The 10,877-nt window shown below is 60.4% G+C and overlaps 1 protein-coding gene across 1 annotated transcript; it reads right to left on the reverse strand.

Annotated features, from left to right (window-relative positions):
- Positions 1-1,017: 1,017 nt before the first annotated feature.
- MYCN (MYCN proto-oncogene, bHLH transcription factor) lies at positions 1,018-7,425 on the reverse strand. Its single transcript, XM_020967470.2, is given in 3 exon segments — positions 1,018-2,545; positions 5,578-6,003; positions 6,006-7,425. Coding segments are annotated over 3 exon segments (1,404 nt in total). The 5' UTR covers positions 6,364-7,425; the 3' UTR covers positions 1,018-1,925.
- Positions 7,426-10,877: the final 3,452 nt, after the last annotated feature.

Below are 10,877 nucleotides of genomic sequence, written 5' to 3' on the forward strand. Positions count from 1 at the left end.
TGTGATTTTCTTCTAGATTTCCAGGTTCATAGGTTACCCCCACTGATGATGCCCCCCAAAGATGGGCCTGGCCAGGCCTGAGCTGAGCCCCACTTCAAGCAAGCAGGCCCCCTTGAATAAAAATGACCCTAAATGTGCACTCCAGATGAGTCAGAACGGAGGGAGCTCAGCCAGGATCCCTGACGGGTCCAACTAATGTCCTCGGGGCGCCCTGACCTTTAGAGTGAGCATCACCCCAAGAAACAACCAGGTTCACACTTCCAGGGACGTTTGGGTTGGAAGCGGGGGAGGGGAATGCGTTCATGGGTTGGTGAAATGAGCAACATGAGAAAAAATTCACTGACAAAACCCAAGTAGCTCTATAGAAGGGGTGCATAGCTTTAGTCCGTCTCACTTTTCAGGAAGAAACCGAGGTCCATAGATGAAGTGACTTACCCAGGGCAAAACAGAAAATTGTGGGGTCAGGACTTGAACCCAGGCCCTCTGACTACAGAAACAGTGCTGTGTGGGGTAGCGGCAGGCCCGTGCCAGTCAGGAAGGATTCTAGGCCTTCCACTTACCAGCTGACTGCCCAGACACAAACTGTCTGGATCTATGCTGTACCATCCTAGGTACTTCCCTGAGAAATGATCATGATTCTCACCACTAGAATGAGCAACAGCATTTCTCGGTTTTAATCTGTGTCCCTTCTGTGGTTCTGCTGGGGAGCTCACTAGCCTAAGACAACCCAGCCCATTTCTGACGCCCGTGGTCTGCAGCCAACATGGTCAAGCCTGCACCAAGGCCTGAATCGCTGCTTAATTATCAGCAGAATCACCTCAGACCCCACCTTGCCCAACCTCACAATTTTACGGATGAGTTAGAGATGGAGAGACTGACCCCAGGTCACCCCGGCTGGTTGGGGTGCCCACTCTTGAGACCCCTGTTACTTCAGGTCATCCAAGATGACCATCTGCCACCTCCCTCCGCCCCAGAAAGTGACCGAGGGACCCAGCAGAGAACAAGGCTCAGAAGGCATCATTCAATGACTATTTATTTTCATAGACATGAGGTATTTCAAAGTGCTCAAAGATGCAGCACTAAATAGACATTTCCAAGACAAGTGAAACACAGACCTTTGCCTTTCCCCAGTTCTATGCCCCAAACATTAACAAGGACGCCAACAGCAAGAAACAGGGCGGGGGGGGGGGAAGGCTGAGAAGTCAGTTTTTTTACAAAAGCTTCTTAGTTCCAAAAAGTGATAAAGTAATATCTACTCAAAACTTCACAACTCATTTTCATACGAAAATATAAGTATCAAATGTAGTCATGTCTCCGCGCCATACTAAAGTATACAGACAGTGTAAGAATTAGTCCAGTATATAACAGAGATTAACAAGGTATCTGTATACAAAACATGCTCCTCAAACATTGAGGCGTCACAGGACTTAGGTAGGAATCTCCACTCTCCAAACGGCGGCCAGGCGGCCGCCTCTCATTACCCAAGACATGGACAAAGGCAAGTGTGAAATCACTATTTACAGAGATGTAGCGAGCTCCCCCAGGAGCAAAGAAGAGCAAACAGGTGGGACATCCAGTCCAGCGCTGGGTCGGAACGTGGAAGCACCATTGAGGAAAGGGCTGACTCACTGGTCTGTGTCTGGAGGCTCCAGACCCGCCGTGGAAGGGCCGCTGTGGCAGGCTGGCGGAGGGGACCCGGCTCCAGTGCCCCCAGAGCAGCGCGCCCATCTCCATCCCTCCGGCCGGCTCCCAAGGCCCCGTGAGGCGTCCCCACCCACATCAAGTCGCTGGAGAGAGAACCGTATTGAAAGTAAACCAACATTCTTAACGTCAAAACACCTTTTTTTCTTGAACAATTAAAAAAAAATGTGCAAAGTGGCAGTGGCTGTCCGAGGCCGGGAACAGAAGACAAGCGAGGCGTCGGCTCAGCAAGTCCGCACGTGCTCCACCTTCTTGAGCAGCTGCTCCTGCTTGGCTATCAGCTTCTTCTTCTCCAGCTGCAGCTGGCGCTCCTCGGCCTGCAGGGAGTGCACATACTCGGTGGCCTTCTTCAAGATGACCACCTTGGCCGCCTTGTCGTTCTTCACCAGCTCCGGCACGTGGTCCCTGAGGGTGATGAAGCTGGACCTCAGGTCGTTACGCCGCTGGCGCTCCAGGATGTTGTGATTGCGGCGGCGTTCGCTGTCCTCCGAGTCCGAGTTCCGCGGGCTCACGCTCTTGGCCTTGGGCGGCACCGGGATGCTCTTGGCAGGGCGGGGCGGAGCCTCAGCCTTCATCTTCTTGGGGGGAGGCGAGTCCTCGCTCTCCGCATAGGGGGAGGGTGCGGCGTAGTTGTGCTGCTGATGGATGGGCGCACAACGCTTGAGGATCAGCTCCCCCGGCTGGGCCCTGATGGTGGCGGCGGAGGCGGCGTTCTTGGGCCGAACGGTGATGGTGAACGTGGTGACCGCCTTGGGGTTGTTGGAGGACGACGCTCGACGCTTCTCCACTGTTACCACATCAATCTCCTCCTCCTCCTCCTCTTCCTCTTCCTCCTCTTCATCATCTTTTAGAAACAAAGTCAGAGAATTACAATCTGTGCCTTGTTGGGTGAGCAGTTACAAATGCCCTTCAATGAAGGCTGGAAGGAGGTGTAACCCAAGAGGGGAAAGGGGACAAGCGGAGAAAGGACGTTCACACACCCTTGAGGACCTGGGGAGCAGGGGAGAAGGGGATCCATCACCCCCCCCCAAGTGTCAAAGGTGCCAAAGGAACCACACAAAGACAAACCCAAGGTTCCAGGTTCGCAAACGCGGCTGGAATAGAGGCAGTGTGGCACAGTGGCCAGAGCACTAACTTCCAGTCAGGAAACAGGGGAGTGAACCCAAGCTTGGCCAACGACTAGCCCGGCAACTTGGAGAAAGCCTCCTCTTTGTACCTAATTGCTCCTCCAGAAAACACCATCCAGACCTGTACCAGGGTCCCAGGGAAACAGGTACCTCTGCGAAACTACATTATTTACCAGAAAATCTGCAAGTGAATATGTATCAGTGGGTAAAAGATGAGTTCTGGGGACAGATCTGGCTCTTGAATTGGGGAATACTAGAATTCCAGAAGAATCCAGAAAACCTTAGGTGCCTCCTAGGGCATCAGAGAGAGATGTGTGCTAGGCGGGTATGTTTTGTCCCTCTCTGACGTCCTTAGAGCTTTACAAGGCCAGGAAATGGACTGCAGGTAAGACAGACTGGGCACTTAGCTCAGCTCATTGGGGCTCAATAAAGGCTTGCTCATTTCAATGTCGTCTGACACGCATCTAACAGCCTCCTACTACACGCACCAGGCACAAGGCAGGGTCCTGGAGACCCAAGCCAAAACCCGCCAACAGTCGCTGCGAGTGGAGTACAGTTACACACACACACGAGAAGCCCCATAAAGATCATATACACATCCGACTGGAAGAGACGGACGGACCCAGCAGGGTGGACCTGGGAAACGGCTGCGGCCCAAGGGAGCGATTCGCAGCAGGACCAAGAAAAGCTTTGGCAGGGGCTGAGTGAAGACACGGGGGCAAGAATGGCAGGGCCATTAACAGGGAGGGGTTGGGGGGGTGGTTCTGCACTGGTGGAAAGGAAATTCTCTAACACTCAACATCTCCACCCCCAATAAGATCACTCCTTGTGAAATAGAAGATGCTCATCTGGACCCTACAGACACAGACAGAGACACACACACACACCCCATGGAAATCCTGCCCCGGCGTTGGCACCGGGGATCTGAACAATTGGGGGATTTGTTCTGAAGCTAGCACGATGCTGTCCCAGTCTGCAGGTCCCCTTAAGGCCTAGCTCTTGGGCGCCTGCCAAGAAGACAGCTGTTGGGAGGAAATGCTTCCCTCACCCAAGGCTGTCAAGGCAGGGACGTTAAAGGGACAGGGAGCCTTTTTTGAAAATTGAAGGCTGATCCAAGGTTTCCAAGGCTCGGACAGGACTATACCCGCCAAACAGGCACTTTTGTCACTAGCACAGGACACCTGATTTGTCCCCAGCCCAAGGCACGGGGATGTGACTTTTCAACAGAAGGGAAGCTGGGCTCCCTCCCTCTCCTGCCATCACCTTCTGGGCAGTCCCCGCCCCAGCCTAGCAGGTTTAGAAGGACCCACTAAGTCACCCCCCCAGGACCTGATGCCTGAGCACCTCAGCCCGGTGACTGGGACTCAGCTTGAGGCAGTTGTGGGAAGGGCTACCCGGGAATGTCTCCGTGCTCCCTGGAGCACCCAACCACATTCAATGTACTGTGCCGTACGGAGGATGCGAACCTCCCTACACAGTCTTCCTGAGGGCAGGGACTGGGCTCTGGTCTTATCCCACCACACAGCACTCAGAGCTGTAATCAGAAAGCCATCTATAGCGGCCAACCCTCCTTTTACAGAGGAGCAAACTGAAGGCCCTCCAAGTTAAGTGAGTGACGTGTATACGGTCACCGGTCTGGAGCCCAGGGCCTGACACCCCCCCTCCACCACCACAGATGCTTAATAAATACCAGCTGGAGGGATGAATGTGACCAGCTCCTTCGAGGACAAGGACAATTCTGACCCTGATCCCCAGGACTTAAGCACAGTGCTTGGCACAAAGCACCCACTTCAACAATGCTTATTGGCCCCGGGGCAGGTTGGGCAGGGGCCTTCCTCTTAGGGACTGGACACTGGAAAGCAATGCCCTAAGTACTTAGCGGCTTAATAAATGCTGACTGAGTACTTGGCCAAGGTCACCCAGGTAGGAAGGGACAGGGCTGGGTCTCTGGCTCCAAATGCACACACAGAGAAGGGTTCTTAGGAGCTCAGACTGGTTATACTTTCCCAAGGGTGGGAGTGGGCACAGGAGCTGAATTAGGATCAAAGGGGCCTTGGAGGGGGTGGGCGTCACACTGCCACCTGCTGGCACCCCCTGAACGGCAGGCCAGCCCCAGGCGCTGGTTGGCCAGGCAAAGGTCATAGGAAGCAGCCCCAAAGCCAGTCCCAAACAGGATCTGCCCCTTTCCTCCAGGGCTCTTTTCCAGGACAGGGTGTATGTGAGTGTGGAGGGAGGGGGGAATTTTGCTCTGGTCAGTCCCCATTCCACCCCATCTCCCCAACCCCTCTCTCCCCTCTGGGGAGGCTAGGGATTTCTCCTAATGGATCCCCCTTCCTGCTACGGCCTCAGGCTGCACGGTACCACTGGCCCCCTCTCCCAGCTCCCCCCCCAACCAGGGAATCTGTAAAACCACCACTTTTCCCTATTTCGTGATCTGGGCGGGGCTTTCAAAGAGACCAGGAGTGGCCGGGAGAGAGAGACCTCTAAGGACAGACCTTTAATTGTAAATAGAAGGCAGCCAAAGAGGTTCCCCAGATCATCCCTACTCCCCCCACCACCACCTCTTTCAGGGGACCCCCCCCAAAGTGTTCCTAGGTACTTTATAAAGGGCAGCTGCAGCTGGCCGCCCAACCAGTCCCTGCCCCAACAGAGAGGAAGATGACGAGGCCCAATTCTTCGGACCAGCCAGCAGAAAGAGGGGGCCCTCTGGGGGAGGAGGGGGGGCCGATGGAAGGAGGGATCGTCTTACCTGAGTCGCTCAGGGTGTCATCCCCAGAACAGCTGTTAGCCCTGGTATCTCCCGCCGGGAAGGGGTGCCCGGGGCCGCGGGGGGGCTGGCCGGCCCCTCCCAGGGGCTCCCCAGACGTGCTGGCGGCTCTAGCTGCAGTGGCCGGGGACTCACGTTTGTTCACTGGGAAGGGGAAGACCACAGCCGGGTCCACGCACTCGGAGGCTGGGTTGCATAGGTCGGCTGCGCCGGGGGCTGGGAGCTCAACGGCTGCAGCTACGGTACACCTGGAGGGCGGCGCGGAGGAGGCGGCAGCAGAGGCGGTGGCGACCGCGTTGGCTTTGGCCGGGCCGTCGGCCGGCGCCCCCCGCGGGCCGGCCTGCAGCTTCTCGGTGACCGCCCGCTCAAGCTTCTCCCGCGCCGAGAAGCCGCTCCACATGCAGTCCGAAGCACGAAGGCGCTGAGATTGCCCTCGCCCCAGGCAGCGTGGGCCGGTCCCCCGGTCCCCCACGGCTCCACCTCGGGCGGCGGCAGCAGCAGCAGCTCGGAAGCCCAGTCGGGGGGCTCGCCGCCCCCGGGCCAGGCGGCCGCCGGACTAGGCAGCCCTCCGGGGCCGACGCCGGGCCCGGCCCGGCTCGGGGAGAGTGGCGGCGTGGGCAGCAGCTCGAACTTCTTCCAGATGTCCTCCCCCGGGGGCGCGGCGTCCGGGCCGCCCACGTAGAAGTCATCCTCGTCGGGGTAGAAGCAGGGCTGCAGCGAGTCGAACTCCAGGTCCGGGTTCTTGGGGGCCGCGGCGCCCACGGGCATGATGGGAGGGGGCGTGGGGGTCGCCGCCGCTCCTCGGGATGCGCTCCGCCGCCTCCTGGGGCTCTGCTTGTCTTCGGGGTGCCAGGGAGCCAGAGGGAAGATGGAAGGAGAGAGGCGCCGATCAGCCCTGGGCAAGGGACAGAGAGACAGACACGGGAGGGAGAGAGGGAGAAAGGAAGGGGGAAGGGAAGGGGGGGGAGGTTTGGCAAAAGGCAGCTGGCCAGGGAGGCAGGCGGGCAGCCCTCCTCCCTCGGGGGGCGAGCAGGGGGAGAGGCCAGCTGCCCAGGCAGCCAGCCGGCCGCTCGGCCGCCCGAACCCTGCCCAGCTTCCCTCCCGAGGGTGGAGAAGTTTCTCTCCTCTCCTCTCCCTCCCACCCCCTTCCCTTTTGTGTACCAGGCGCCTACACCACTGGGGGAGGAGAGGGAGGGGAGGGGGAGGAGGATGCAGAGGAGGGTCGTCCAGCCCCTACAAGAGGGGAGGGCGGGGGGCTCTGGGAAAAAAACCCAACAACGACAACAAACCAGGAGTCTCCCTTACACGCTCACACACATAGGCAGAGGCAGACGCGCGCGCGCGCGCGCGCACACACACGCACACGCACACACTTTCTACCCAAGGGGGCTCGCTCGAGGGGTCCCCCCCTCTCTGGCTCAAAATGCAGTAGAGAAGGGATGCAGGGCCATCGGGTCACTTCGCAAGGCCGGCGGCCTCCGAGAGCCTGACAGCGGACGCGCCGTTTGCTCCTCCCAGCTCAGATATTCCGTGCGCTGGGGCGCTAACGGCCCCTCCAGCATTCGGTGTTCTACAGGGTCCCTCCTAGCTTACATTCTCTGCTCGGCGTTCTAAGATCCCCCGCCCGCCCGGCTCTGGCATCCCAGGTTCCATGTTACAAGGTCCCTCGCAGCTCGGACATTCTCGGTTCTACGTTCTAAGACCCCTCCCAGCTTTGACATTCTCAGGTCTCGAAGGTCCCTCCCCGCTCTCGGTTCTCTGTTCTGGGTTCTAAGGTTCTCCCTCCCAGCTATGAGAGTCAGCTAGAAGATTTCGCGGGAGAGTCTGTTGGAAGGTCATTTCCAGTTCTGATACTCGTTCTAGGGCACCTGGCCACTTATTTGCTGCACCCCCAAAACCCCCGAAGTGAGCACGCCCTAGCCTTCCGCCTGACCCACCTTGCAGCCCCCCAGGCCCGGAGCTCTGGTGCAGCAGAACACCGCCAGGGACTCTCTCCCCCTCAACCTGGCCCTGAGCTGCCTCCCGCCTCCCGATTAGGAAGAAGCCGCCCCCAACCAGTAAACCAGCCCGCGAGCCCAGGAAGCCCCTCGCCCGGAGCTGGAGCCAATATGCGGCACTCGGCGGGCCGCACCCTGTGCCCCCTGCACTCCCCCTTCCTGCCCGGTGCAGCAGACCCATCTCTGGCGCTAGCCTCCAGTGCAAAGCGCTGCACGCAGGGCAGCAATCGTTCGGGCAAGGCGTTCCGAGACAATCCGGCCGAGAACGTCTGGACCGGCCGTCGGCTGGAGCCCCGGGCGGCCACCCTCGGGAACGGAGAGATCGGCCCGAGCTCCAGGGAAGGGGAGGGAAGCTCAGGCAGGGGGCAGACAAGGCTACTGGGGGGTTGTTTTTGTCCAAAAGGAGAAGAAGACACCCGAGGCAGCTCCCCGGCTGCGTTCCGTGCGCCCCGCTTCTCCCTAGGTCTGAGTGAGCAGAAGCAGCAGCGCCCCAGCCTCGGCTGCAGAACTCAGCCGGGCAGGGCAGTGCGGTGCGGTGCGGTGCGGTGCGGTGCGGTGCAGTGCAGTGGAGTGCGGTGCAGTGCGGTGCGGTGCGATGCGGGCGCTGCCCGCTGGTTCACCTTACCTCTAGCCGGCGGCAGCGGCGGCGGCGGCGGCGGCGGCGGCGGCAGCAGAAGCAGAAGCAGCAGCGGCGGCGGCGGCGGGAGCAGGGACTGGCCACACGCGCGGGGCTGGGCTGGGCTGGGCTGGGCTGGGCTGGGCTGCGCTCGGCCGCGCTCGGCCGCTCCGCGCCCCTGGGCTGGGTGGCTGGGGTCCGGGGCCGCTCTCGCGCCGAAGCCCTCCTCTCCAGCCGCAGCCGCAGCCTCGGTGCCCCGGGGCTCCTCTGGGGACAGCCGCCCCTCGCACCGGCCGCTCCACCCGCCGCTGCCGCCTGTCACTGACTGCGTCGCTTTGCAGCGCCCGGGATATTATTAACCCCCAAATTCTGACACACCCGGAGGGGGGAGGGTGCCTAGAGGGAGCCGGGAGGTGGGGGCGGGGGCGGCGGGGGGGGGCGGCTGGGAAGTGGAGCAGGGGGCGGGGGGCGGCCCAAGCCCCACCCTCCCGATTTCCATAAAAGTCAGGGGAGGTGCCAGGAGGCTTTCGCGCCAAAAGCCCCCGGGCCTTTCTTCTGCTGCTGGGGCCAGAGGCCGCCTTGCAGAGTCGGGGTCTCGGAATGCCCTTCCCGCCCGATCCTGCAAGGGGGAGACGCTAGGCAATGGCCTCAGCCACGCGGGGGGAGTTTTGCATGGGCCAGTCGGTGCAAAACAGACAGCGACTATACCCGGGGGAGGGGCCGTGCATGGGCTGAGGAGTGGGCTTCAGGGTTCAGGGCAGCGCGGCTACAGCAATCTCCAGCCCCTGAGCTTCGGCGGCGGGGAACTGGGAGAGAGCCCCCGACCCGGCCTGGGGGGAGGGGGCTGCAGGGCTGCTTCGCAGAGGACCGTGCATGGGGGGGGCACACGGGTGCCGCATTCTCCACCTTCCTAGCTCACGACGGGGGAGGGGGGTCGGAGGGCGGTCTTAGAGAACTGAGAACTGCAGGGGAGCTGAGCCGCTGGCCGGGCGGGAGGGGGAGCTGGGACTGCCCCCAACTACTGCGATCATAGGTGGGGAGGCCGGGCCCGCAGGAGCGGAGAGGGGGGCTGGGGTGAATCAATCAATCACTGCGGGGCAATGAGGGGGCCTTGGTCCCGGGGCTTTCCTCGGTGCAAGGCGACCCCTGGCGGGGATGCGGGGGCTGCTGCTGCAGAAGGAGTGGCTCAGACCCGAATTGTTTCTCTTTCCCTCCTTCCCCGCCCTCTTCGCCCCCCCTCCCCCTCGCACGCCCCATCCCTCCTGGGCGGCCCCCGATGCCCTCCGGGCCCAGAAGGCTGGGCCCGACGCGCCCCACGCAGCCCCCTTCCCCTCCGCTGTTAGCATCTGCCCGACACTCCTGCCCCTCCTTCCCGATGGCCTGACCGCTGGAAGCAGCGCCGGGGTCTGGGGAGGGGGGAGGGGGACCTTCTCCATATGCCCCTCTAAAAAGGGATGCCTCCAGTGCCCAAGCTGCGTTCCCCTCAGCCGCGGAGCCCTCGCTCCCCACCCCCTCCTCTCTGTTTATTTACCCTGCAAGGCAGGAGGGGAGCTGCCCCAGCTCGGGGCCTCCCCATTCATCTTCTTCTATTTTTTCAAAGAATGAGTAATGGAGCCTTGCCCCGAGTGGGCCACCGCGCCCCTCCTTTCCTGCCCCCTTCTTCCCCCACCCACGTAGGACCACTTCATCTTCCACTCGCGTTCATCGGGGGTGGCCCTGTTGACCCACAAGAGGGAAGGGGCTCGGCGGTCAACCGAGGCTGCTGCTGCAGACTTTGCCTGGAGTGTCGCTGGCAGGGGAGCCGGGTCGTCAAGCCCACCGAGGCAGCCTGGGGCCTCTGGCTTCCAAACATGGTGGGGAAGGGGGGGGGCTTTAAACAAACCTCAGTTTACCCCTCAGTAAAAGGCGAACCATACTTCTTGTACCACTAACTTAACCCGGGCTGTTGGGAGGAACCCTTCAATACCGTGAGTCACTTAATCTAATCCTCTCATTTCATAGATACCAGCTCGGAGGGGCCGCCTTGGACCGGCCCAAGGTCACCCAGATTTAAGGAGGAGAACGGAAACGAATCCGCCCCTCCACCCTGGGATCTGCCCCAGCGCAGATGGGAGAGATAGTTAGGGATCCGCCTATTTCACGACCTAGGGGCTGAGTTCACCTGGGTTTTCTATTGTCTGCCTGGCCCCCTCAAGGGCAGAGCGAAGTCTGCCCCCTCCCAAAGACCGCTGACCCAGGAAGGTCCCGGGGATCCTTCTTCCCTGGGAGTGTTTGGAATCCGTTCTGGACCAAGAGGGGCTCAGAAAGCTGGCCAGCCCCGGGAAAGACCTGGGGTGCCTGCCCCATCCCAGCCTCCATGGAGCCTCCCTCCCCCAACTTTTTTGTCATTCTTAATCTACAGGCATCCAATAATCCCTTTCTTTGTGCCTGGCTATGTACTGTACTGCTGGGATACAAAGGCCCTGCCCTCCAGGAGCTGCCATTCTAATGCTACATTCTCCCAGGAATGCACTTCACTAGTAGGAACGTTCTTGGGAGGTTGGTCACAGCTTCCTCCCCCCTCCAAAAAGCCCCCCCAACTTTTGAAAGGCTTAAGCCGGAGAGCACAGTGCCTGCAGACCCAGTGTTCCTGCTGACTGCCTGGTGAAGGGTCTGCTTTGTTTGGAAAT

Source organism: Phascolarctos cinereus, unplaced genomic scaffold (genome assembly GCF_003287225.1).
Source record: "Phascolarctos cinereus isolate Bilbo 61053 unplaced genomic scaffold, phaCin_HiC Scaffold_2;HRSCAF=192, whole genome shotgun sequence".
In the NCBI taxonomy this organism is placed as follows: Eukaryota; Metazoa; Chordata; class Mammalia; order Diprotodontia; family Phascolarctidae; genus Phascolarctos; species Phascolarctos cinereus.